Genomic DNA, 27,323 nt, shown 5'->3' on the forward strand with positions numbered 1-27,323 from the left:
TGTGGGATCAGCTGTGTGGGGACCACAGGCACAGGTTGTTCCCGCTCTGACTTCAGGCACATAGCTTTGGTCTCCTTACCTGGGAACTGAAAGTTGACCAAATATTGGGTCATTGGAAAAGCTATGACTTTGCCCCTATTTTTTGTTCATTTTTTTAATATTTATTCCCTTTTGTTGCCCTTTTTGTTTTTTATTGTTGTAGTTATTGATATTGTTGTTGGATAGGACAGAGAGAAATGGAGAGAGGAGGGGAAGAGAGAAGGGAAGAGAAAGACAGACACCTGCAGACCTGCATCACCGCCTGTGAAGCAACTCCCCTGTAGGTGGGGAGCCGGGGTCTCGAACTGGGATCCTTATACTGGTCCTTGCGCTTTGTGCCATGTACGCTTAACCCGCTGTGCTACCGCCTGACTCCCTTCCCTCTGTTTTTTTATTTTATTTTTTTATATTTATTTATTTTCCCTTTTTTTGCCCTTTTTTATTGTTGTTGTAGTTATTGTTGTTATTGATGTCATTGTTGTTGGATAGGACAGAGAGAAATGGAGAGAGGAGGGGAAGACAGAGGGGGAGAGAAAGATAGACACCGGCAGACCTGCTTCACCGTTTGTGAAGCGACTCCCCTGCAGGTGGGGACCTGGAGGCTCAAACCAGGACCCTTATGCCGGTCCTTGCCTTTGCACCACATGTGCTTAACCCACTTAAGCCTGAATTCCTTCCCTATGTTTTTCTATGCAAACACGAGTCATGACTTTTCTGACAACCCAATAACATCCCAGGGTTCCTTGCCACAATGGTTGACTTAGATCCCACTCGGCCGGGCCATCCCAGGGATGTGTGTGAAGTTAGGCTTATAGGTGGCAGTCTGTGAGCTCAGCCACACGCAACGGCCCACACACATCTGTCATCTGTAGCCAGCTTCACACCATCACCAAGACTAGCGTCCTTTAATCATCCCTTTTGTTCAAGTGCTTATTGCCATTTTTTATTATTATTTTATCATTTTTCCCCAGGCCACACTGGAGATTGAACCTGGGACTTTGGAGCCTCAGGCAGAAAAGTCTCTTTACAGAACCACTGTGCTATCTCCCCAGCCTTATTTTTAAAGGATAAGAGGGGGTGGGCAGAGCCCAGAGCATTCCTGGAGCCACAGACTGATCCTGCATCCCACATGGCTCCGTGCAGACCAGTCCCCAACAGCTGCGCCCTCTGTGTGCAGGCCCAGGCTGTGGGCATCTCCTATCTCCCCAAGTCCTGGTCAGTCTGTAGGCAGGCTGTCACATCTCTCCAAATTCCAGCAGATATCCTGGCCCCTGGTGCTCCCTACCGGCCCACGAGGCGGTCTCGGACCACAAACACAATGATGCCCAGCAGCACCAGGACTGGCACGAAGGCACCCAGCAGAAAGAAATTGGCCAAGAATCGCGTCTCCGCACCTGGGCAGGTGCTGGCGATGAACTGGGTGCCCTGCGTGAGTGCACACATAGGGTTCCCATGCACAGTGCCGCCCGGTATGCCTAGGGGTGGGGACATGGCCTCACGGTCAGCCAGACCAGGCCCCACACAGCCACCCTGCCCACTGGGCCCTAGGCTGGGGCCTCTGAGGCCACTCTCACTCACCGCACGTGAAGTTGAGGCCATGAAACTCATTTACCACCAGGATCTCACAGCAGTACTTCTGGAAGGTGAAGTAGGAGAAGATCCTGAACGGGACAGGCATATCTGCCATTTTCCTTGGGGACACAGAGGAGCATCAGGCTCTGGCTCAAGCGTGGGCCACGGCCGGGGTCTCTCCAGGATACTGGCCATCTCACCTCATGAAGCCCGAGCCCACCAGCAAGCCGATGATGCTGAGCAAGGCCACCAGGCTGTTGGCCAACGTGGGGTCCTGGACCAGCCCCAGCAGCACCAGAGTCAGCAGCTCCCCCAACATGTGTGGCAACAGCAGCGCCAGCGAGAAGAAGCCGAACCGTGCAGCCCCGGGGTGCAGGCCCAGCGCCCTGGGGGAGTCCCAAGTCAACCTGGCTCCCCTAAGCACTGACAGCCCCTGTACCCCCGGGCACTGTGGTCTTGGGTCCTCAGCCCCATCACTTGTCCCTCCCCACCCCTGCTCTGCACAGCTCTCCAGGACCACTGCCAACAGCTACCCCGACTCTGTCCTGTCCCCGGGCCTGTACCATCCGCTCGCTCTCTTGTCCCTATCTTCTCTCCTGTCCCCTGTTCTCTCTATTATGGCCTCTCTGCTTGGGTAGCTCTCTGCTGCCCAAGGGCAGTCCCCTGCAGACATGAGGGACACTAAGGCCTCGCCCTCACCAGTAGCAGACGGAGCTGAAGAGCAGGGTGGCAACCACGCTGAAGGGTAAGGAGTGCAGCATGTAAGCCAGCAGCATCTGCCAGCGCGGGTACAGCCCATCCTGGCTCTCCTGGTCACTGACTGCACGCAACACAGGGACTGGAGGACAACACAGTCACAGCAGGGCCTCAGGTCGAGGACAGCCCCAGAGGGGGGGCCCCCTGGAACCTGCTCTGTCTCCTTCCTCCTCCCCCGGGGAAAGAGTCAGGAGCACAGGTAGGGGCAGGCAGGGCCGCCTGTCCCCTGGGGGTGGATGGGTCCCTGCATCAGGACTGGGGTGGCAACACCCATCCCCTGGGGCCCCCACCCCCACTGCACTGCGTCAGGAGCCAGGTTTCCTTGGGTGCCCAGAGCAGGTGGGCAGTCGGCTCTAAGGCTCAGACAGAAAGTGGGGATGAGAGGTGGGGTGGTGCTGGGCCCCAGTATGAGGCGGCTGGGGGTGGTACTCACACAAGTTGACGGCGTTGAGCATGCCCGTGTAGGGCATGGAACCCACAAACTGGTAGAAGAGCCCCACTCGGTCTTGCACGGCCCCTGCAGCCACATCCAGGCCAAGGCGCAGCAGGAAGAAGAGGAGGAAGAGCCCCATCACCAGGTTCTGCACCAGACGCATGGCTAGTGCCGGTCCTGCCCGCAGCAGGTTCTGCGTCACCCTCCTGGGGGAGAGGCCCACAGTGTCACCCAGGCCAGGCCCCCCATCCCAGCATCGCCTCCTGGTGCCTGGCCCTCCACCCACAGCTTGACAGGCACCCTGGGCCCTGTCTCCCCCCACAAAAGCCCCCACTCCCCCTCACCTCAGCAGTACCCACTGCCTGGTGAGCACACCAGGGCCCTGTGTGGTCTTGAAGGGGACCTCAGGAGTCCCAGGCAGCTGCCCTGCCTGCTCAATGGCCTCCAGGCTGTGTTTGTAGATGGGGGACACTCTGTAGGCTGCCTCCAAGGCCTGCACACGCTTGGATGTCTCTGCCTCCCTCTCACGGCTCTGGGTGTCCACGGATGTCAGGTCCACTGTGGGCGACAGACACCTGGCTAAGCCTGAGCCTCAAGCAGAGCCCAGGCCACCCCAGGGGGCCAAGGCAGAGACCCATGCACCCCAGCACCCGGCAGAGCCCCCTAATACCCAGTAGAGACCCCTGCGCTCCTGACAGATTCCTCCAGTGCCAGCAGAGCTCCCCCCCAGCTTCTGACAGAGCCTCTCACTGCCTGGTACAGCCCCCCAGATCCTGGCAGACCTCCCCAAAGCCTGGTAGAGCCCCTCCAGCGCTTGGTAAAGGCCTTAGATCTTAGCAGAGTCCCTCAGCACCCGGCAGAGGCCCCCAGCTCCAGAAGAGCATCCAGCAGAGCTTCCAGTGCCTAGAAGATCCCCCCCAGCTCCTGACATAGTCCCACAGTACTCAGCAGAGCCCCCCCCCCCATGCCCGTGGGACACAGTGCTAAGCTCAGTGCTATGCGTAGCAGCTCACTGTAAAAGTCAAAAGGGTTGCAGTGCTCGGGACAGGGGAAGCCGCAGTCCTGGAAGAAGCACAGCATCTCGGCGGGGCTCCCACAGAACAGCAGCTGCCCACAGCTCACGATGGCCACCCTGTCAAAGACCTGGGCACCCAGGCCATGGGGAGGCAACTCATACATAACCCGGGGCTCCCCTCGGCCATGCATACAAGGCGTGCTGGTGTCCTCAGGGACACAGAGCATGCTGGGGCCCCAGGGAGAAAGGACATGGGCTGGAAGCCCGAGAGAGAGAGGACATGGGCTGGTATCCACTGGGAGAGAGGACACACTGGTGAATTCAGGGACATAGGACACAGGACAGGCAGGGGCCCAAGGGAAACAGGGCATGCTGGTGGCCACAAGGATCAGTCCAGAGTCCCCTCAGCTCCCCCACCCCCAACCATGGCTGTCCCCTGCCCTCCACTGTGTGCCCCTGGCTTCACCTGGAAGAGCTCGGAGCGGGGCTGGTGGATGGTGAGGATGACAATGCGGTCCCTGTGGGCCAGCTCGGCCAGAGTGGTGACTATCTGGCTGGCTGTCTTACAGTCCAGGCCCGTGGTGGGTTCATCCAGCAGCATGATCTCTGCCAGAGGTCACACCCAGTCACTGCCCAGCCCCCTCTGCCCACCCCAGCCACCTCCTCCTCAGCAGTCTCACACCATCCAGACACAGGGGACATGAGGGACACCTGAGGACACAGGGACCTCTTGGGGGACATGGGGGCCGGCTAGGACAGGATCCCCAATCCTGTCCCAAGAAGGGCATTCTTGCCAGCATCTAGCTGGCTCACTGGTACTCCAGGACTGTCTGGCCCAATGGGGATCTGCCCAAGCACCACATGGAAACGTGTGCAGCCAGGGGGAGCTCTATGGATAGTGGAGCAACACTGTGGTCTCTTCCTCTCTCTTTCCTCCTCTCCACACTCACCCCCCCCCCCCCCCCGCACACACAAATACTCCCATACAAATATGCTGGGAACCAAGTACAGGCCTTCATGTGAGGCCCAGCTTTGTCCTGGCCCTGCACTGGCTCTGGTGTGTTGCTTTGGCAGGAAGGATTCATCCGCTGTCAGGAGGCCTGTGGGGTCTGGTCATGACAGCAACCCTCCTGTCCAGTTCCCGGGCACCAGCATTCACTGCCCCAGCTCATGAGGACCTCTTGGGAGATGTGGGTGCCAGCTAGGACAGAATTCCTAATCTCTGTGGGACAGGGATTCAGGAGCTGTTTCCTCCCAGGGACCAAGCTGGAGGAGTTTCCAGGGCCAGCAGTCACCTCCTAGGTACCTTTCAGGGGTGACATCCCCAGTGGTGGCCAGACCAGTAGGGGGCCCCTCCCTCCAAATGTTCACTTTTGAGTGCACCACTCCAAGTCCTGCTTGAGATGCTGCTGTTTCCTTCCAGATCCCTCCAGGGTCTCCCAGCTCCCTTCAGATCCTTCCAGATCCCTCCAGGGCCACTAGATCCTTCCAGGGCCAACTAGACTCTTCCACACCCTTCCAGATGCTTCCAGGGTGACTGGGAAGCATCATTTGTGTTGGTGGGGCAGGGACAGTCAGGCAGGGCCCACATTTGAGGGCTCCTGGGGAGCATGCATTAGCAAACAGCCTACAGGGAGCCTGGGGCTTCAGCTCAGGCTTCCCACCCAAGGCCTTGGCTCCAGAATGCACGTCAGTCCTCGGTGCAAGAGCTGGTCTGCACTTGGCAGGAAGATCCCAGAAGCCCCATCGCCTCAGGTCTGCCCACCAGCAGCAGCCAAAGGCCCCACTCACTGGGGTCCTGCAGGAGCTGGACTGCGATGGACACCCGGCGCCGCTCTCCACTCGAGATGCCCCCCGACTGGTGGTTGCCAATCCGCTGGTCTGCCACATGGGCCAAGCTGAGCTCTGCTAGGATGGCATCCACCTGTGGATGACAGTGGAGGCTGTCACAGAGCCAGTGTGGCAGGGAGAGGACAGGGAGGAGGGGGACAGGGACAGGCCAGGGTGACTAAGGGATAGGCCCAGTAGAGTACGTATGTCACCATGCCACAGGACTTGGGTTCAAAACCCCAACCACCATGTGGAATCACCTGCTTCACAAACATTGGAGCAGTGCTGTTCTGTCTCTCCCTCTCTCTGTGTCTCTCAGCTTCTCTCCCTCTCCCTGTCTTTCCCTCTCTCCTTCTTGCTCCCTCTCCCCTTCTGTCTCTTTCCCTCTCACTGTCTCTTCCCCCTCTGTCTCTCTCCCTCTCCCTGTCTCTTTCCTTTTCTCCTGCTCCATATGTCTCTCCCTTTCTCTGTCTCTCCCTCTACCACCCCTCCCATCACTGGAGTGGTAAAATCTCAGGGGCATGTGGTCCGTGGGGACCAGAGCTCCTGGCTCTGGGGAAAGACCTACCTTCTTGTGGAAGAAGTCAGGGGAGTGTCCACTCAGGGCCAGCTGAGCCATGTACAGCAGTGTCTCCCGCACTGTCAGGCCACCCAACAGGGTGTCACTCTGCAAGGAAGGTCAGGGCCCAGCAGGGGTGCAGGGGACAGTTGGGGGGGGCATGTCAGGGTCAGGTGAGCAGGGGTGGGGTCTGGGCAGGGAAGCAGGCAAGACAGGGGTGGGCTCACCTGCAGCACGTAGGAGCAGCAGTCCCGCCGCTGGTCCCCTCGCAGCTCCCGCCCATTGACGAGCACCTCACCCGTGAGGGTCCCAGAGTGGCGCAGCCGCCCAGCCACTGCATCCAGCAGCGTGGTCTTGCCCGAGCCTGAGGACAGTGGGTCACATGAGCCTGTCCCCTGGAGGACCTGCATTGGATGTCCCTGGGTTGCAGTAGAAGTGCTGCTTCTGGTCACTAGGGTGGCTATCTCAGAGGGGCAGGGCTGAGCTGAGGAGCAGGGCTGGGTGAGTGGTCAGAGCTGCAGCCCCCAGGCCCTGGCTGTGCTTGGGGACACTGTTGGCACTGGACACAGCACAGTGACAGGGGATCCAGAGCTGCATCAATGGAGGTCACCATGTCCAGTATGGGAGTGTATGTTAAGGATGGGGGTGACCAAGTCCACTATGGGTGTGATTAGATTCAGTATGGGGGGATGACCACATCCAGTATGGGGATGACTCTTATCCAGTCTGGGGGTTGACTGTGCTCAGAACTGGGGCTTGGAGGAAAGGCCACTGGACAGGCCAGAGCCCAACAAAAGTCACACCCTGAGCACTGCAGTAACAGTGGACATGCCCAACACACATCAGCAAGTGCCAGTCAAAGCCCCAGGCCCCACCTCAGACATGTGGACATTGCAGCTCAGGGACCAGGCTCCTGTATAGGCATGAACAGTGAGGGACTGTGAGGGGGTCTGATGGGCACCAGCGAAGGGCCCTCATTGGGGAGCCAGCAGAGACGGGATGGTAGAAGGGACCCCCTCATTCTGTCTGGCCAAAGCCCTGGGCCCCTCACCTGAGCTGCCCAAGATGCACAGGATCTGCCCACTCTCCAGGTAGAAGGACACGTCCTGGAGGACCCGCCGCTGCCAGCGTCGCCGGAAGGAGGCCACATTCCACCAGGGCCCCACACGGTGGCTTCAAAGAGATCAGCAGGGCATGGGGCCCTGCCCCTCCAGTTGCAGGCCCTGCCCCTCCAGTTGCAGCTCCTGCCCCCCACAGCCCACTGTGTTTCCTGTTTGCATCATCCCCTGAGTGAGTATCAGGAGCACTCCAAACTCCCCACAGCAGCTCTGGCCCACAGGAAACAGCAGGGTAGACCTGCCCCACCTGCACTGACACTTATCACCATAGCTAGTGTCCCCCAACCTAGCACCCCCATCCTATATAACTGGACATACTTCAAGATAGCACACTCCCCCAGCCACCCATCCTGTGTGACCCCTCAACACCCAGATTCCATTCCATGACAGGGTGGGTGGCAGATGATGAAAGACAGGGAACACACAGGTGCAAGGCCATCAAGTGGTCAGCAGTAACGTGGATCCTATGTGTCCTGGAGGAGGGATCCCCCCTATCCCCTGATGACTACACCTCTCCAAGGAACCAAACAGTGAGATCCACCAGGGCACAGACGCACTACCATTCAGACCAGGTCATCCATGTCACAGCACCTTGTCCATGTCAAAGCAAGACTGTATAACAGTCATCCGTTCCTGTCACAGACCCTCAATTCTTGTCATAACCCACTGTGACAGTCAAAGCCTCCTGTCCTTGCACTGCCCTGGTACCAATTCGTGTCACAACCCCAGCCCTGTCACAGAACTGTCCCATCACAGCCTCAGTCCCTGTCACAGACCCTAACCCTTATCCCTGTCTCAGCCCTATCCATGTCACAGCCCTGTCCCTGTCATAGCCCTAGCACTGTCCCTGTCATAGATCCATTTCCATTCCTGTCACAGTCCCTGTCCCTGTCACAACCCTAACCCCATCATTGTCACAGCTCTAGCCCTGTCCCTGTAATAGCTCCTGTCCCTGTCCCTGTCACAGTCCATGATCCGGTCACAGCCCCCATCCCTGTCCCTGTCACAGCCCCCATCCCTGTCCCTGTCACAGCCCCAGTCCCTGTCCCTATCAGAGCCCCTGCCCCTGTCACAGCCCCTGTCCCTATCACAGCCCCTGTCCCTGTAACAGCCCCCACCCCTAACCCTGTCACAGCCCCTACACCCTGTCACAGCCCCCACCCCTGTCCCTGTCACAGCCCCTGCCCCTGCCCCTGTCACAGCCCCCACCCCTGTTCCTGTCACAGCCCCTACCCCTGTCCCTGTCACAGCCCCCACCCCTGTCCCTGTCACAGCCCCTATCCCTGTCCCTATCACAGCCCCTGTTCCTGTCACAGCCCCCACCCTGTCCCTGTCACAGCCCCACCCTTGTTCCTGTCACAGCCCCCATCCCTGTCCGTCACAGCCCCTATCCCTGTCCCAGCCCCTGTCCCTGTCACAACCCCAGCTTTGTCTCTCTCACAACCACATCCCTGTCACAGCCCCAACCTGTATATACAACTCTATCCCTGTCCCAGCCCTGTCCCACCGCCCGGGCCCTACCTGACACTGTAGGAGGTGTGGAGAACGCCCAGGCTGTGGCGAGGCTTTGAGGGGGCTGTGGGCTCACCCTGGGGGCCCTTTGGGGCACTTGTCTGGGGATCCCAGGACTCCAGGGGTCCCGCAGGCAGTAGCTCGCCCATGGCTGGCGGGCAGTGGGTCCTGGAGCCTCTGCTGGCCGCTTCTCCCGTCCCCTCACCCTTATCAGATGAACCTTTACCCCACTCTGCCAGCACAAGCTCTCAGCAGGCAGGCAGCGGAGTCAGTGAGCACAGGCTTGAGGGTCTGGACAGCACTGTGGGGCATGACTGAGATGGTCCCTAGAGAGATGGCACTGGGGCTCACAGCTGCTTCCCAGGACACCTGGGTGAGTGGGGTACCTGGGGACGGTGTGCCTCTGCCCTCCCTCAAGACGGGGGGGGCCTCAGCCTCTCACACACCCCAGTAGGAAGAGCTGGGCAGGACCCATCTTCAGGACACAGGGCAGGGGTCTTGGAGTGGAGGGGGGTCCTTGGACTGGGAAAGGGCCCTGGGGTTGGGAAATCCTGGGGCTGGGGGGTCTTGAGATTGGGGAACCCTGGGGACGGGGGGATGTGGGGCTGGGAGGTCCTGGGGCTGGAAGGGTTTGTGGTTAGTGTTCCTGTGGCTGGGGGTTTTGCACTGGGGTTCCTGGGGGGGGGGCTAGGGCTGGGGGTGTCTGTCTGTAGGACCTCTGTGGCTGGGAAACCGTTAGGGTTTGGGGACCCTTGAACTAGAGAGACCAGGAATGGAGGATAGTGTGTTTGGAGAACCCTGGGGCTATTGTGTCTGGATCTTGGGTGTCTGAGTCTGTGTGGAGCCCTGGCACCCTGTAGCTGGGGGTCTGTGTGGTTGTGGGGGTCTAGGTTGAGGAGTCGGGGCTGGAGGCCCTTTGAGGTGGGGTATCTGGGGATGGGGTTGGGAAACCCTAGGCTGGGGATCTCTTGGCCTTGGCTCACTGCCTCTGAGAAGAACCTTCTGGAGATCTTAGCTGGAGTCACCCCTGTAAGACTCACACCCCAGGGACCTGTCCTCCATGGCCAGCAACTCAGGACAGGGCCCTGGGTGACATGGTGGCTAGGTTATCCATGCAAGGACCATAGCCGAAGCTGGGGGGTACCAGGCTCAGAGGGGTGGGTGTCTGTCCCAGAGGTGGGTGGCGCTAGGCCTAGAGATTGTGCCAGTCCCCAAGGATGGTGTCAGGTCTAGAGGGGGGATGCCAGGTCCACAGGTGGGAGGTACCAGACCCAGATGTGGTGGAGTTCCAGGGCTCAGAGGGAGGTGCCAGGGCCAAGGGAGAAATTTCAGTGCTCAGAGGGGGCTGCCAAGTCCAGAGGGGGTGTCAGACCCAGGGAGGGGTATAAGGGACCAGAATGGATGTGCCAGGCCCAGAGGGGGGGTGTCAGGGCCCCAGGAGTGGTGGCAGGGCCCAAGGGGAAAGTGCCAGAACCAAGGGGGTGCCTGGCATGGGGGGCAGGGACCAGAGGGGTTGTTCCAGGTCTAAAGGGGGGTGTCTGGCCCAGAGATGCTGCGGGATAGTGGATGGTACAGGCTGTTTCTCCGCACTCTTCCCTATTTCTGTCTCTGCATCTCTCTTTGCTCCCACAAGAGCCATGAGCTCAGAAGTGGCACTTTGCCACGTGAGGTTCTGGGCTCATCCCCAAGGGATGGAGGGGGCTCTCACCCCACATGTGGCCATGTGGATGGTGGCCTGCTCATAGTGGCCTCAGATCCTGTGGGCCAGAACACCCTGTCGGGGTTGCATCAGTCATGTAATGGGGGCTGACTCTGACCTCCCTGCCGTGAAAGGGCTGACCCCTCCACTTCCCACAGGGCCTGCAGGAGAGCCTCTTCCCTTGTGAGAGTGACAGTGACAGCCTGTATTTCACCTATAGCGGACCCCCCAATACGCTGGAGGTGCGGAACCTCAGCTACCAGGTAGGTGGGAAGAGGGCCCTAGGACAGGGGGTGGGGCCCTTCTGGGAGAGCCCCCATGCCTGCGCCTGCCCACCACTCTCCCCCACTCACCAGGGTGATCCCTGAGGATCATGTGGGTGGGCAGGGGGATTACTTGTGAAGAGCATCTTCAGGTTTGCACACTTGACCATATGCAGGGTCCCAGGTTCAAGCCCTGGCACTGCATGGAGTGGGTCTCAGGAGTGGTGGAACAGTGCTGTGGTGCTTTGGTCTCTGTCTGGAAAGACTCTGGGAGGGTGCTGTGGGCCCAGTCCTTCAACGGTGGAAAAAAATCACAAACATAGAGGGTGTTTTCCTTGAGACTGGGATTGTGAGGTGACTATAAAGAAGAGTGGGAGGCCTGGAAGGTGACAGGAAGCAACAGAGGGAAAGGTCTGGACAGCTGGGTGGGCAAGGGGAGTTGTCCCCATTCCAAGAGGTGTCCCCATTCCAGGTCTCAGGTGATCCACAGAGACAGCTGTGGGGACCAGGAAGTCCACCACTGTCTGTTGGGTAGTATGCCAGCTCCCCCGGCTTAAAGCTAAGCTATCTCTGATCACAATCCTGTCCTTATATATACTCGCCAAGTAGGGTGGAACCAGGATGTGACAGAGAGGGTGGAGCGAAAAGAGACTGGTGCAAATCAGGGTGTACTACTAGAGGGGGTGGAGCAAAAAGACATTAAACCAATGCCCTGCAGGCAGGGCGGTGCTTAGTTAACAGTGGTTATATAAATAGAATACAGTGTTAAGCAGGGGGGATTAAACCAATGAAACAGAAGGGGTTTTAGAAGCAGAATTAGAAGCATACCAACAACTGTCCCTGCCAGCGTCTCCACACTGACACTTAGAATGCAAGGTGGGCATGAAGCAGACAGGAGGTCTGGCAGAGATCCAAGTGTGGGTACAACTTTGCCAGGCCCTACTCGGCATGGGGGTATCCCATGAGTGGTGGCATGGTCATCTGAGAGGGACATGTTGCAGACCCATAGGAGGGACAGGAGCTAGAGCCTGCCGACTCCTGCCAGCCATTCCATACCCAATGCTCAGCTCTTCCGGGTAGGGTGGCCTATGTAGTGGTGGGTGCCCACAGGTGGATACAGCCTCCCAGCTGTCCTGGTTCAAGCGGCTTGTCCACTTCAAGCTGCCCTGGGCTTCGGGCCGGGCACTCCACCTGCTGGGTGTGCAGCATCTGAGTTTCACACTGAGGAGCGGGCAGATGGTGGCCATCCTCGGGACCCCAGGTATGGCAGGGCTGGGGAGGGGGGTCCCAGTCCAGCGCCTGGAAGCCGAGGGATGTTCTGGGTGGCAGCAACAATGAGACGGGTTCAGTGCTCTTCTTTAGGCTTCCTCCACTGCTGGGCCAGCCCCCAGGTCAGGCCCCCCAGGTTAGATCCTCCTAGGTTAGGGCCCCCAGGTCACCCCCACCCAGGTCAGGCCTCCCAGGTTCACCCAGGTCAGGCCCCCAGCCTTGTTCACTGTGGGGTCACAGCCTCATCCAGGAGCCTGATCATCTGCAGAGGCCACACCCAGGGCCATGCCACAGTCACACGGTGCAGGAACAGTGTTTAGCCCTGATCTCACCTCTGACCACTGTCCCCAGCCACATGGGGGTTGAGCCACTGGGACAGCAGGACAGGTGCAGAACGCTGAGCAAGAGGGAGCCATCACCGTCCTGTGACCGAAGATCAAAGCCTGCCCCGTGTCCCCCCCACCCCCTGCAGGTGATGGGCACCCCTCCCCAGTTAATTATTGCCTAGGTGGACTCTGCCCGGCTAGGGACATAGGCTGTCCCCTGGTGGTGATGCCATAGCTGTGGGTGCAAATATGGGCTAAGCTCACATCCATCACCCCCTTGGCATTCTGCTGCTTGGACTGAGGGCCCAGCAGATACGGGAACTCTCCAGGCACCTCCCCAAAGCCTGCTGCCCCTGAGTTGGTCCCTGTGTCTGCCCCAGACCAGGTCTCAACTGGTGGAGGGGCAGGACAAGGGGTCCTGTGGCTTCCTGGAAACAGTGCGTTTGGTGCTTAGGAAGAAACCACATGACTGCCCCACCACCTAGCTGCAGGCCACTCAGTAAGGGGGCCCCACACACCACTCCCCAATCAGGCCACTCAGTGAGGGGATTCTCCAACTGCCAGCTCACTCAGTGAGGGGGGCTGACAGGTCACTCTCCAAGGCTCCCCATCAGGCAACTCAGTGAGGGACCCCTACCTGATCACAGGGCGGGGGGGAGGTTCTGGCCCCATGTGGCACTGAGAAGTGGGGGCTCTCCTGGTTCATGCTAGGTCAGTCCCCCCCCAGAGTTCTAGCTAGCAAATGGGGACCCCCCCATTCTCCAAGTGGGAACCTCTTGTGCCTTCCCAGTCCCTTCTGCTTTTAAAAAAATATTTGTTATTGGATAGAGACAGAGAGAAATTGAGAGAAGGGGGATAGAGAGGAAGAGAGACAGAGAGACACCTGCAGACCTGCTTCACCACCTGTGAAGGACTTCCCTGCAGGTGGGGAGCTGGGGGCTTGAACCGGATCCTAACTAGTCCTTACACTTCATGCCACTTGTGTTTAACCTGCTGTGCTACCGCCCGACTCTTTAATTTTTTAATATATTTTTTAATATTTATTTATTTTCCCTTTTATTGCCCTTGTTTTTTTTTTATTGTTGTTGTTATTGGATAGGACAGAGAGAAATGGAGAGAGGAGGGGAAGACAGAGAGGGGGAGAGAAAGACAGACACCTGCAGACCTGCTTCACCGCCTGTGAAGCGACTCCCCTGCAGGTGGGGAGCCGGGGGGCTCAAACTGAGATCCTTACGGCAGTCCTTGCACTTTGCACCACGTGCGCTTAACCCGATGTGCTTAACTCTCCCCTTTTGCTTTTGTGGCCCAGTGCCCAAGGTCCCTGTCCCATGGCTGAGGCTGAAGGGGGGCTGGGCTGGGTCCCTTCTCAGGGTTTCCTGAGTGTTTATTTTTTACATTTTAGTAAAAGGGAAACAAAGGCCAGGAGAGAGGGTGTCTTCAAGGTTCTTTTTTTTTTTTTGCCTCCAGGGTTATTGCTGGGGCTCAGTGTCTGCACTATGAATCCACTGCTCCTGGAGGCCTTTTTTTCCTTCTTTCCTTTTTTGTTGCCCTTGTTGTTTATCATTGTTGTTGCTTTTATTATTGTTGTTGCTGTCATTGTTGGATAGGAGAGAAACTACTGAGAGAGGAGGGTGGGGGGGGAGAGAAAGACACCTGCAGACATGCTTCATCGTCTGTGAAGTTACCCCCCTTGCAGGTGGGGGGCTGGGGGCTTGAACCAGGATCCTTGTACTGGTCCTTGCACTTTACGCCATGTACGCTTAACCTGCTGCACTACTGCCCAGCCCCCCAAGGCTGATTTTTTTTTTTTTTGCCTCCAGGGTTATCGTTGGGGCTTGGTGCCAGCACGATGAATCCACTGCTCCTGGAGGCCATTTTACCATTTTGTTGCCCTTGTTGTAGATGTTATTGTTTTCATAGCTGTTGTTGTTGTTGGATAGGACAGAGAGAAATCTAGAGAAGAGGGGAGACAGAGGGGGGAGAGAAAGATAGACACCTACAGACCTGCTTCACTGCTTGTGAAGAGACCCCCTTGCAGGTGGGGAGCTGGGGGCTCGAACTGGGATCCCTGCACAGGTCCTTGCACTTTGTACCATGTGCGCTTAACCCGCTGTGCTACCCGCCCAGCCCCCCAAGGCTGAATTTTGACTCTCATGTCCCTAAGTCCTAGCCGGTGGCTGGGTATTCATGGGGGCAGAGCCTTCCCTGCCCCTGCTGTGCTCCTCTGTGTTCCCTCCTCTGATGGCTCTGGTTCTGCACTGTTAAAAGTCGCCTAAAGTGGGCTTCTTGCATCAGCCGCTGAGCTGGCAACAGCTTTATGGCTGCCGCATGCACAGTGGGTTTGTCCCAGTGCTCAGACTTCCTGGGTGACTGCAGCCTCTGGTCGGAGTCACTGGCCTGAACTTCTAGGGACAGACCCTGCTGGGGTGCCATCCCCAAGTTCTGTCCTGCACCTGCAGACTGTGGGCGCGCCTCCCTGCTGGACGTGCTGACAGGGCGCGGACTGGCCGGAGGGGTGCGGTCCGGCGAGGTGCTCATCAATGGGCAGCCGGGCACGCCACAGCAGGTGCGCAAGAGTGTGGCCCATGTGCGCGGCCATGACCAGCTGCTGCCCCACCTGACCGTGCGCGAGACTCTGGCCTTTGTGGCACAGCTGCGCCTACCCAGGACCTTCACCCAGGCCCAGCGAGACAAGAGGGTGAGCGCCTCCACCCCGGGGGCCACCTGGGACAGTGTCATCCCCTCTTCCTTGCCAGGGAGCCCATCAGGGCCACATCCTTTCATAGCCACATCCCCACAGGGGCATGTCCTCCCCTCTCATACCTGGACAGGGCCACGTTCCTATAGGGCCACATCCTCAGTACAGATCTTGTCCTTGGCCCCTGCAAACCCAGCCCTGGGAGTTGCTGTAGGGTCCAGCCTTCTGAGGGGTCCAGCCTGGGTATCCAGCCATCTGGTGGTAGAGGTGGGTCCAACCCTGGGCACTGTACTTGGTGCCCCCAGGTGGAGGAGGTGATAGCGGAGCTGCGGCTGCGCCCATGTGCAGACACCCGTGTGGGCAACAGCTACGTGCGTGGGGTCTCAGGGGGTGAGCGGCGCAGAGTCAGCATTGGGGTTCAGCTGCTCTGGAACCCAGGTGAGTGTGATCCTGCCAGCCAACCTGTACCATGGCTTATTCCCCCATCCTGTGTCCCCAACCAGACCCCCAGTCTCTTCCAGCCCCATGCCCCTGCCCCATGACCTCCCTCAGGCATTCTGCTGCTGGACGAGCCCACGTCGGGGCTGGACAGCTTTACGGCGCATGCGCTGGTGCGCTCGCTGAGCCGCCTGGCGCGTGGGAACCGTCTGGTTCTGCTGGGGCTACAGCAGCCCCGCTCTGATGTCTTCCGCCTGCTTGACCTGGTGCTGCTGCTGGCCGCTGGGCAGCCTGTCTACCTGGGTGCCGCCCACCACCTGGCTGCCTACTTCAGTGCTGCAGGCCACCCCTGCCCACGCTTCTGCAACCCCGCAGATTTTTATGGTGAGCAGGGACAGGGACATGGGGAAATGGGGATATGGGGACACAGGGGTGGAGACGAGGGATAGAGTCTGGGGTGTGGGGACACAGGGACATTGGGATGTGGAGACTGGGGCTGCCCCACAGAGACCTGGAGTTCACAGGGGCCCAGGAGGGAAAAGGGGCAGGGCTCCTGCTAGCATACAGCCGCTGGGTGGGTGGCCAAGCATCAAGGACCTGGAGCATGTGGGGTCTTAAGTATGTGACCCAGTGCCCCACTCACAGTGGACCTGACCAGCGTGGACAGGAGCTGCCCCGAGAGTGAGGCGGCCAGCCGGGAGAGGGCGCGGGCCCTGGCTGTCTTGTTCAGAGACAAAGTCCAGGGGAACCCTGACTTCCTGTGGAGAGCAGAGGGCTCAGGACCCGAAATCAACAGGTAACCCAGGGGAACAGGGGACATGAGGGAGGGGCCAGGGACACCCTGAGGGCCATGCCACCCACTGTGCCTCCCCCCTCCCGCCGGCAGCCCAGCCCCCTTGAGTGAGCCTGAACACCCCCTGCGGGCCCCCAAGATGCCTGGCCCACTCCAGCAGTTCACCACACTGATCCGGTAACCACCCCCTGGGGTCCTGAAAGCTCCAGCTCCCCAAGATGGGCAGGCCTCTGAGTTCCTGCATCCTGTGATCTGGGATGCTCGGGAGGCCACCAGCCCCCTCATCAAACACCTGTCATCACAGCACCCTGGCCACTGTCCCCAGCTTCATGGGCACGGTCAGGTGGGAAGGGACCCACACCCACACCAGCACTCAGAGAAAGTCAGATCAATCTAGATAGCATAATGGTTATGCAAAGAAACTCTCATGCCTGAGGCTCCAAAGTTGCAGATTCAATCCCCCCCACCCCCATAAGCCAGAGTTTAGCAGTGCTCTGGTAAATAAATAAATAAATAAAACAGACCCGTCTGAACACAGTCTTCTAGATACTTCATGAACATGAGCGTTATGACAGCTAGAGCTCCCTGCACTTTGTTTTTTCCCCAGAACAGCACCTCCCCACACCTTCTGGGGGGTCCTGGGGTTCTTCCTGTCCCCTCTTGGTGTGTCCCCTCCCTCCCTGTGGGCCCACCTTCCCTCCTGAGTGACACTGTTCCCCAGGCGCCAGTTGTCCAATGACGCACGCGCCCTGCCGGTCCTGCTGGTGCGTGGGGTGGAGGCCTGTCTGATGGCGCTGGTCATCGGCTTCCTCTACTATGGCCATGGCGCTGCCCCCCTCTCGGCTATGGACATGGTGGCCCTACTCTTCATGACCTGTGCGTTAGTCCCCTTCAACATCATCCTGGCGGTGATCTCCAAGTGTGAGCTCAAGACCTGGGGAAGAGGAGGCTGGGGACTGGGGGCCTCCAGGGTCTCAGACCCAGGGCAGGGCAGAGGCAGGGGTCTGGGGTACCGCTGGGGGTGCTCTGCCACCCTGACACTTGATGTCTGTCCTCAGGCTACTCAGAGCGGACCATGCTCTCGTTGGAGCTGGAGGATGGGCTGTATAGTGCCGGCCCCTACTTCTTTGCCAAGGTGACCAGCCTGGGTGGGGATATATCCCCAGGACTGCCAGCACCCAGAGGCCCCATGCTCATTGTCACATCCAGTCCTGTGTCCCACCACTTGCTGCTCCCCAGCAGGGCCGGCTCACAGGGTGGCACCCATAGGTGCTGGCTGGCCTTCCCTCTGGGACAGCTCTGAGCTGTGAGCCTGATCATGAGGACACCCTTGTAGGCTAGTGGGTGTGGCTCAGGGCCACCCTGAAGGAGGGTCCTGGGGGTGGCCCCCTTTCTGCCTTGCCCCCCACTAAGGCCCTTGTGCAGGTGTTGGGCACACTCCCAGGTCAGGTGGCCTACGCGCTTACCTACGGGCTACTCACCTACGGGCTGGCAGGACTACGCATGGAGCCGGTGCCCTTGCTACTTCACCTGTTGCTGGTGGCCCTGGGTGTGCTGTGCTGCCGTGCCATGGCCCTGGCCATTGCCGCCCTGATGCCCTCCTTCCACGCCGCCTCCTTCTGTGGGAACGCGCTCTACAATGCCTTCTACCTCAGTGGTGGCTTCATGGTGCAGCTGAATGGCCTGTGGACCGGTGCGTCTGCCCATCACCTCTGATGCCCTGGGCTGCCCCAGATGCCCTGTCTTGAGCCACCTGTACTGCCCCGGGCACCCCACTCCAGAGCCCCCCAGACTTTGGGTATGGCTAAGTGGTGTCTGTCCAGTTCCCTGCCCCCGGCAGCCTCTTGCAGCCCGTCCCAGCCCTCATGCCCACACCTATCCCAAGCCGACCCCATTCTCTTGCTCCCATCCTCTGCTTACCTTGTTGGGTAGGGGTGACACCCTCCCCTTCCGTGTCCAGTGCCTGCCTGGATCTCCAAGGTGTCCTTCCTGCGCTGGTGCTTCCAGGGGTTGATGCTCATCCACTTCCAGGGACAGACGTACCCCCTAGCTGTGGGCAACCTCACCCTGCCCGTGCCCGGGGACCTGGTAAGCCCCAGTTCCCATCTCTAAGGCCTAGATGCCTATCCCTCGGTTCCCAATACCTGGATGCATGTCCTTTTGTCCCCGAGGCCTGGATGCCTGTTCCCTGACCCCAAGGGCTGGTGGATTCCTGTTGAACTCCCTTCACCCCCACCCCAGGTCTTCAACTCTACAGAGCTGGTCTCCTTCTGCTGAGCCCATTTCCTGTCCCCAGGTCCTCAAGTCCATGGGTTTGGCCTCCTGCCCACTCTTTGCCGTCTACCTCATCCTGCTGGGCCTCATGGTCGGCTTTCTGCTGCTCTACTACCTGTGCCTGTGCTTCATCAGACAGACATCTAGCCAGGACTGGTGATGTAGGGGCTACTGCTGCACCCTCAGCACCTCTGGGACAGTGCATCTTCAGCCTGGGTTTGCCCCCCAACCTAGGGACAGTGCAGCCCAGGACCCAGGAGCTCCCCATGACAATGGACTGCAGTGCTGGGGGCCGGCCACCAGGTGGCAGCAAAATAAAGATAGTGGAGGCAACCTGTACCCAGGGACAGGCTTGTCCCCCATTATGTCTAGAGAAAAAACAGCATGGGGGTATGGTACCCCCAAACAAGCATCTGGTGACCAATGGACTTGAAGCCTGGGACCCTGAGGATACCCCTGGTCAAAACCGTCTGCCCTGAAGCTGGAATGTCAGGTGGACAGAGCATTGCCACACAGCCCCACCTCCAGCTGCCTGAACACACTTGGCCAGGCCCCCATTCCCCCTGGCAGGCCCAGGTGCACACAATGCTGAAACAAGCTCCGTGTGAGGATGAGGACATGGGGAGCATGGGGCTCACAGGTGTCCTCATTGAGGTGTGTCAGCAGGGACAGACAACCTACCCCTGCATGGGCTCCTTGCTCTTGGCCTCTCCCTTCCAGGAGGCTGCCCCCCCATGGACCTCCTGCTCTGAGCCTGTGTCGCCTCAGGTCATGCATCCTTGAGCTATATGTTCTCTTCCTCCCTGCAGGTCAGTCCTCCCTAACAGGGCCTCACCTCTACAGCGCTTTAGTCCCAGAATGGCACTGCAGGGTGCACCCCACCTGAATCTGTAGGGATACATATAGCCCCTTCCTCATCTCAGCCCACCCCAGCACTACTGAGGGCTGACCCCTCCCTCAGCCCCACTATGGTCATGAGGGTTAATTGGGTCCTGGACGAGGGCAGGTGATGGCCCTGGTATGGCCGTGAAGGTCTGACAGGGATCTGCATGGCTGCTTGCCTGTGGCAAGTACTGTTATCAGTGACAGGTCACCCTGGCCAGAGGGGCTCAGCAGTTTGACCCTCATGAGGATGCAGACTGCCCCAAAGTTGGTATGTTGGGGGGCAGTGAGTTTAGCACTCAGTCCCTGGTATGACATGGGGCCTTAGGGCTCAGCTTCCAGGTATGGTCCTGGTCTGTAGGCAGCACACAGCTCCAGTGCCTGCTTGGACGTGGCCTGCGTGGGAATGAGGGGCAGAGAATGCAGCAAGGGTGACCTGATGTCCTCAGTGAGCATCCCCAGGGTCCAGCATTTGCCCTGCTGACTCTGAACACAACCCAAGTTTACTGGCCCTTCCACAAGCCTTGGATTAAACACCTAAAACCTGGCAGGACCTCTCTAGCTACCTGACAAGGACATTTTGGCCACACAGGAGTCATAACATACCACCCAACTCTAAAGTTTAAGGTGAAAGTCTTAGAAACCACTTGAGGCAGTTTTTTTAATGGAAAAATAAAAATAATTACCCAAGACATTTGACATTACTTTTATTGAGTTTACGTACATGAATGTACAACGACACAGGGCTCCTCATGTTTACACAGATGCCTGCTTTGTAGGCTTCCCATCTGACCACGGTTGGTGTCTCGGCTGTGACGGTGTGTCACTGCTCACCCAGCACTCTGCAGGGATGCTCAGAATCAACAATCTGGAGATGTCCCAAGGAGACCACTGCATTAATGAGGTGCAGCCACATGGACTTTTGGCTGCCCGTCGTGGCTGGTCTGGAGTGACCGACCTCCTGCTCACAAGGCCCAAGCATCCACCTCTTAGGGCTGCCGCTGTGTGGACAAGTAGGTGTATGTGGGTTAGGGCCCCCGCAGCAGACACCTCCCCAGCCTGGAGCTGAACAGGAGACAGTCCTCAGCTAGCCAGCACCAAGCTAGTGGCCAGGGAGCGCTTACTGTCCACATCCCCAGCAGGGGCACCATAGGGAGACAGACGCCAGTGGCACACCTGAAGCCTTGTATACAGGGTGGGTGGGGTTGGTGTCAAAGTTTGGAAGATGCAGCCAGATCGAGAAGGGAAGGTGGATGAGTAAAGTTTATTTTTCCTTTTCACAAAAAAAAAAAAAAAAAGTATCTTGGACAGTCACGAACACTATGAGACACAGGGGTGCCTGCTGCTTCACACGCTTTCCCTGGATTCCTTTTGCTGATTTATATAAAACTCAAAGCTTTCCTGTGTGGAGAGAGAAGAGGGTGTCAAGGCAGGAGAGATTAATATTATGGTTATGCAAGAAGATTCTCATGCGTAAGGTTCAGTTCCCAAGTTCAATCCCCCACACCACTATAAACCTGATCTGAGCAATGCACTGGTAAAAAACAAAACAAAAACAGAAGAGGACATTAGAGACTCTAAAGCCCCCCAAGGCCCCTGTCCAGGCCTGTAGGTGCTGAGTGTGGACCTCACCCCCGGGTCTGAGGGCATGTGCATGATGCAGTGAGGAAGCGTGCGTGCGTGTGACATCTTCATTAAACAGAGCTCCCTGAGAAACTAACTGTCGGACAGGTGACATATACTGTTGGTTGCTGAACTCAAGTCCCGGGAGGCCCCTATCACTGAGCCCAAACAATACCCTTCCACACTAGGCCACTTACAGGGGGCTCCTCGAAGGGGACAGGCTTGCCACAGCTCTTGAGCAGGATTGCATAGCGCTTCAGGAAGAGGTTAGACAAAGGCATGTTCTTCGCCATCAGCTGCGTGTAGAGTGCGTTAGCCGATGCCACATCCTTGCTCATGGCTGCGGAGAAAGACCAAACTCCAGATGAGCTGTCACAGCCTCGGAAGAGCTCGACAGGGCCTGGACTAGGGGACCAAAGGCCAGCACTCCTGCCAGAGGACATGGTCTGGCCGCTTCTGCTCAGAGCAGGTCTTAGGCTAATGCTCCTAGTCACAGTGATCACCATTAGCAAGCTGCACCCTCCATGGTATGCTGAGTAACTGGCCCGGCTCGAAGGACACAAACTTCTCCATAGCAGCCTACAGAGTGGAACAGGGCCAGCCACCAGGAGCAGGCATTTAGGATGCCCAGGCTGGGGTGGGTGGTGGTGGTGGGACAAGACCCTCTACTTTCTCTCCAGGAAGTCTGATCCTTTCTGGACTAACCAGGTCTTCCATCTTGCAGGAAGTGGCTGGGAGGAGCACCTCCCTTATCCACCCAACCTCACCCCCACCTCAGCAGTTCTGTGCTGCTGCTGGGCTCCGCTCACACTGCTTCCTGTGTGAGAGAGCTGCTACAAGGATTGTAACCAGCACTTTAGGCCAGGTACGTCATGCTAGCCTTGTGCAGGTGGGTCTGACCGCTGTGTCTCTGTGCTACCCTTGCCAGACTAGGGCCAGCAGGCCACAGGTGGCATGACCAGAGCAGGCAGCAGGCCCCCATGACCAGACCAGGCCCAATGATGTCCACCAGCAAGTCATTACCATAGCTCTTCATGAGCAAACAGTACAAATCCTCATTCTCCAGCAGCTCAGGAATCAGCTCCAACACACAATTCAACACTGGGACCTGGGGATAAAGATAGTGTCATCACTCAGCCAGTGGGGCGGGCCTGAGAAAGCAGAACCAGCCAGCAGCCACACACAGTGCGTCAGCAGGCAGCGTAGATGCACACAGCACACACTAGCAGCTCTCAAAGTCAGTGTGACTCCAGTGTCTACTGCCTTGTAGAACTAAGAGGGCAGCTTCTCTACCTTGTGGCACTGGAGCAGCTGAGGTGAGCAGCAGTGTGGAGATGGTCAGCCGCCCTCATGCTCTCCCTCCATGGGACAGCTTCCTGGAAACTCCTGGCTGCCTGTAAGGCCAGACCAGCAGGAGGAACACTCCCGTATTCAAGCTCTTTCTATTTCTTGAGGTTTATGACCACAAATTTCAAATAAAAGTCTATGAAAGGGAGTAAAAGGGCAACTCATCCCCTCGAGATGCCAGTAGGCCAGAGAGGGTGCAACGAGGCTGGTGGACACAGCAGGCATCCAGGCCCCAAGGTATGTGCAGACAATAAGAGGAAGTTGCCGGACCTGAAGCACTTTCATTCTGGCTCCTATGTTAAGAACAGCATTTGGCTGTTCTGTATCACACACACCTAAGTGTGACAAGCTGGACAGGACAAGGACATTATGCCAGAGTTAAGACCCTCAGTCAGCTCAGGGTGATGTTGTTGGGCTCACCTAGTGACATATATATCAGAGTGATGCATTCTCTCTCATTAATAAATTAATCACTCCTTAAACAAGCAAACCAACCTTGCGTCACCTCCCTCCTGCACCACAGGTCTCTGCCCCCACCCTCTGTCCCAGCTCTGCCAGGCCAGCAGCCACAGCCAAAGGCTGCTCTTTGCAGTGACTGCCTGAGGCTCCAGCATAGTGCTAGCATAGTGCATTACCATTCCTTTTCTGCGAGAGTTCCTGATGAAGAACACACGGAAGATAGGGATCTGCTCAGCAATGGCTCCACACCTCTGAGGAGGAGAAAGGACAGGTCAAAGTGATGGCTGAAGCACCAGGCAGCCCGTGGGCTTTCCAATCAGGAGAGCTCACGGGGCGCAGCAATACATCATTACCCGAGAAGAACTAACAGCCGACCCACCTTTTTAAGGCAAGAATAAAGAAAACAAGTGCAACCCATGCCAAGCTTTTGTGAATGGCGTCCTTGGCACTGTGCGGTGAAAGTTTGTTTAAAGAGAAAAGGGAAAAATTAAAGGAATGCTTCAACAACCACAGAATGAGGTTCAGGACTGCAAAGAAAGAGGAAAAAAGAAACACGATTCCTCTCCAATTATACTGCCAAGCATTCACAAGTGAGGCAGGGATCATAAGGTTAATTATACATTTAATAAGGTGTCAGGGAGATAACTGCTCGTTTCTTTATAAAAATTAAAATGTACAAAGCAAGTTCTCTTTAAAGTATAATTATCTACACTTATGCATACAAAAGGACTGATTTCAATCTCTCTATTTTATAAAAGGCTTTCATTGCAACAGACAGCCAGTGCTTGAGAAAGAGACAAAAGTTAAACTCAAATAAAAAAAAGTTTCTATGACAGACCAGATAAATCAAGTGTCTATCCAATCTCAGATGCTATAGTAAAATCAAATATGGCAAGACAATATTTTAGTTTATACTCATCACAGATGCCATTCTCTTCAGTGTCTAAAAGCATATTGCTCCTTCAAAGCTTTAAAACACTGTCAATACTCAAATGAACAATATAAAAGAACTTTTGGGGATGCAGAACATTTACATTATAAACTGATGTTTTTGACATCTGTGACTAAAGCATTTTCCCAGCGGAGGAAGGCTCCTTCCCAGTGTGGCAAGCAGGAATGAAGAAGGATGAGGCCACCACCTGAGCTCGAGCGAGCTCTAACGAGCAAGAGAAGGGAAGAGGAAGAGGCTGCGCTGCAACTGGCCTGTGTGTTCAGTCCAAGAGCACTGATGTCTGCCTCAGAACATGCTGGAACGCCCAGTGCATTTGCTCATGAACTGGACAGCAGCCAGCAAGCTGAAGCACCGGCATTTATTCAAGAGAGTGTCTGATATCCGGGTGGGCTGGTAGTAGCACACCAGATTAAGAGCAGTTAGTATGAAGCTCCAGGATATGTGCAAGGATCCTGGCTCCCCACCTGCAGGGGGGGGTTGCTTTGCAAGCGGTGAAGGACATCTGCAGGTTCTCTCTCTCTCCCCTCTCTGTCTTTTCCCATCTCTCTCGATTCCTCTCTGTCCTATCCAACAACAATGGAAAAAAGATGGTCGCCAGGAACAAGATTTATGGTGCAGGCACTGAGCCCCAGCGATAACACTGGAGACAAAAAATAAATAAATAAAAATACAAATAACACAACAAAACAAAACTGAAATCCCAAGCATAAATTCCCTTTCCCCAAAAAGGGGAGAGAGTGAGTGCGTGTGTAAGTGAAAAATCCCGTCACAGCATAGTTCCGAGGCCTCACTCACAAAGGGCCTGACCCCAGCCCCACACAGGGTGACTGCACCTTTTGAGGCTGCTAAGGGTGCAGGGAGCATCATACTCTTTGCTGTCACAGCTGGGGACAGGCCTCAATGTGACACGGAGGCAACACAAACAGTGGCGATGGTGACTGCCACCTGCTGGGACTCCCTAAGAGCCTGTCTGTATACATTACCCACTGCTTCTGATGGCACTTGGAGCTGCTTCCTGAAATGGCATCAATGCTGTTGTCTTCCTCCTAGAAGGGGGCTAACTGGACTAAGGGTGGGCCACAGGGATAAAGAGACTCTGGGTGAGGCCCTGAGCATGTCTGCATATGCCAGTGAGAATCTACACTAGAAAAGCAAACATTTCCTGCTTCCTGTTTGCAAACTATGTTGCCATGGTAATGAGGGGAATGGAGAAATCAAAGTGGACAGCTGAGGAGTGGGTTGTGTAGCTGGCTGCAGACACTTGTCTTCGTATAATCTCATCCCCGGCCTACCTGGCGGCGGCCGGAAGCAGACTGGCAGGCAAGGCCTTACCTGCAGGAGGTCCCTGGCGTCATCCACCTTGCCGTGTTCCACAAGCTGCAGGAAAAGGTCAGTGACAGGCTTGTAGACTGCAAACTGGTTGGCCAGTCTCTCGGCCATGATGGTGACTGAAAAGGACAAGAGGGTGAGACCATCCCTTGAGTCACGCCTTATCTACACAGAGATATTGCATTCCCTGCTCCTTGGGGAGGAAGCTACTCACTCTTCTCCAAGGCTGGATCCAACTTCTGATCTATCACTTTTCTGAATAAATAGGACAGGCCGAAGTACTGGGGACTAATGGCTTGGTCCCCGGAAGTAAGCATATTTTCAATCTGTTCTACTGCAACGTCTATGTTATTGCTGTAAAAGAAAATAAACTGAATTCTAAAGGAATCATAGCTGTACAGATATAAGTATTTCTTTCATATTGAGCCCACCATTTTCAGCTCAGGTCAAAAGCAACCTCAAAGTCATTGGTGCTGTAACAAGTGAACTACTGATCTTTCTTAAACACAGCTCTGGACATCATAAGAGCATCAATGATGACAATGCCAGAAAACTACTGCCTAAAATTTCAGTTGGCTTTGCAGCTGTAAACACAACGTGAGGCCTTGCGCAAGTGCTCTGACGTGGCATTGGCTGATTGATCTGCACAGTTGGTTAGTGGTACAGGGAACATCGCAGGGCCTGAGAGACATGGATGGCATCTCTAGGGCTACCCTCACATCACAACCCAAGGATACAACTTTTATTTTTGTGTAGTTTTACACAGCATGTGAAAAAATCAATTCTGGGGGCCAGGTGGTAGCCCACCAGGTTAAGTGCACACAGCATGAAGCGCAAGGACCTGTGCAAGGATCCTAGTTTGAGTCCCTGGTTCCCTACCTGCAGGTGTCTGTCTTTCTCCTTATCTTTCCCTGCCTTTCAATTTCTCTCTGTGCTAGCCAAAACTTTTTTTTTTTTTTTTTAAGAAAAAATGGCCACTAGAGTAGTAGATTCATAGTGCAGGTACTGAGTCCTAGTGATAATCCTGGCAGCTCCCCCCCCCCAAAGAAAATCAATTCTTAGAAAGTTGGGTCTTCACACTCTACACTTAAAATTCAAAAACGGGGTCGGCAGTGGCACACTGGGTTAAGTGCACATAGCGAGGATCCCGGTTTGAGCCCCCAGATCCCTACCTGCAGGTTTGCAGGTGTCTATCTTTCTCTCCTACTCTGTCTTCTCTCTCTCTCTCCCTCTCCATCTCCCCTTCCCCTCACAATTTCTCTCTGTCACTATCCAGTAAATAAATAAAAAGAAAAAAAATAAAAAAAAAAAAGATTTATTTTCATGTGGTCTGGGAGGTGACACAGTGAATAAGGCACTGGATTCTCAATATGAGGTCTTGAGTTCCCCAGCAGCACATGTACCAGAGTGATGTCTTGTTCTTTCTCCCTCCTCCTCCTTTCTCATGAATAAGTAACTTTTTTAAAAAAGATTTATTTTGGGAGTTGGGCCGTAGCGCAGCGGGTTAAGCGCAGGTGGCACAAAGCACAAGGACAGGCATAAGGATCCCGGTTCGAACCCCGGCCCCCCACCTGCAGGGGAGTCGCTTCACAGGCGGTGAAGCAGGTCAGCAGGTGTCTATCTTTCTCTCCTCCTCTCTGTCTTCCCCTCCCCTCTCCATTTCTCTCTGTCCTATCCAACAACGACAACAACAATAATAACTACAACAATAAAACAAGGGCAACAAAAGGGAACAAATAAAATAAATATTAAAAAAAGATTTATTTTTATGCAAGAGGGACTAGGGCACTACCCATCTCTGATCCTGAACCCCAGCCATGCCAGTGTTGTGCTCTAATATGATAACTATCCTAACCCTGGTTCTTAACCTTTAAGCTTAAGAATAAAATTGATGATTTGGATTTGGCACATTTTAGCATAACTAACGTATTAAGTATACCTTAACCCAAAGGATTTAAAGTCAGTTTGATTTGTTAGCTGTGCTATGTTTTTTATTTTATTTTTTTGCTTCCAGTGTTATCACCTGTACTGTGAACCACTGCTTCTGGAGGCCATCTTATTTTGTTTGTTTGTTTGTTTATTATTGTTGCTGTTGTTGCTACTGCTGGACAGGACAGAGAGAAATTGAAGAGGAAGG

General features: G+C 56.1%; 3 protein-coding genes across 8 annotated transcripts in view; 1 reads left to right on the top strand and 2 right to left on the bottom strand.

Moving 5' to 3' along the window:
* Window positions 1–960: 960 nt before the first annotated feature.
* On the bottom strand, window positions 961–9,000 carry ABCG5 (ATP binding cassette subfamily G member 5). The gene is made up of 13 exons (XM_007537258.3): window positions 8,844–9,000; window positions 7,256–7,377; window positions 6,432–6,568; window positions 6,214–6,312; window positions 5,607–5,739; window positions 4,282–4,421; window positions 3,814–3,943; window positions 3,145–3,358; window positions 2,801–3,006; window positions 2,311–2,449; window positions 1,812–1,997; window positions 1,618–1,730; window positions 961–1,514 (listed from the first exon to the last, which is right to left on the bottom strand). The coding sequence occupies exons 1-13, from the start codon at window positions 8,981–8,983 to the stop codon at window positions 1,321–1,323; spliced, it is 1,953 nt and encodes a 650-aa protein (XP_007537320.1). The 5' UTR covers window positions 8,984–9,000; the 3' UTR covers window positions 961–1,320.
* Window positions 9,001–9,085: 85 nt separating this feature from the next.
* On the top strand, window positions 9,086–20,168 carry ABCG8 (ATP binding cassette subfamily G member 8). 6 transcript variants are annotated; one of them, XM_016194368.2, is made up of 13 exons: window positions 9,086–9,207; window positions 10,692–10,796; window positions 11,907–12,057; window positions 14,851–15,089; window positions 15,395–15,527; window positions 15,642–15,911; window positions 16,173–16,323; window positions 16,414–16,497; window positions 17,042–17,241; window positions 17,379–17,468; window positions 17,746–18,013; window positions 18,281–18,408; window positions 18,617–20,168. In XM_016194368.2, exons 1-13 carry the CDS (start codon window positions 9,145–9,147, stop codon window positions 18,739–18,741), a joined length of 2,007 nt encoding a protein of 668 aa, XP_016049854.1. In that variant the 5' UTR covers window positions 9,086–9,144; the 3' UTR covers window positions 18,742–20,168. The 6 variants fall into 6 exon arrangements, with proteins under 6 accessions (XP_016049854.1, XP_016049853.1, XP_007537319.1 ...); XM_016194367.2 differs by having other exon boundaries at window positions 17,379–17,455; window positions 17,734–18,013; XM_007537257.3 differs by having other exon boundaries at window positions 17,379–17,455.
* LRPPRC (leucine rich pentatricopeptide repeat containing) overlaps window positions 20,167–27,323 on the bottom strand; it is an 88,924-nt gene continuing 81,767 nt past the window's right edge. Inside the window, exons 33-38 of the mRNA XM_016194366.2 lie at window positions 25,401–25,540; window positions 25,190–25,305; window positions 23,082–23,156; window positions 22,123–22,207; window positions 21,297–21,439; window positions 20,167–20,877 (exon numbers count right to left, since the gene is read on the bottom strand). Coding sequence (XP_016049852.2) covers window positions 20,824–20,877; window positions 21,297–21,439; window positions 22,123–22,207; window positions 23,082–23,156; window positions 25,190–25,305; window positions 25,401–25,540 — 613 coding nt within the window. The 3' untranslated portion in view covers window positions 20,167–20,823. The remainder of the gene's footprint in view (window positions 20,878–21,296; window positions 21,440–22,122; window positions 22,208–23,081; window positions 23,157–25,189; window positions 25,306–25,400; window positions 25,541–27,323) is intronic.

Source organism: Erinaceus europaeus, chromosome 3, assembly GCF_950295315.1.
Source record: "Erinaceus europaeus chromosome 3, mEriEur2.1, whole genome shotgun sequence".
NCBI classification, from domain to species: Eukaryota; Metazoa; Chordata; class Mammalia; order Eulipotyphla; family Erinaceidae; genus Erinaceus; species Erinaceus europaeus.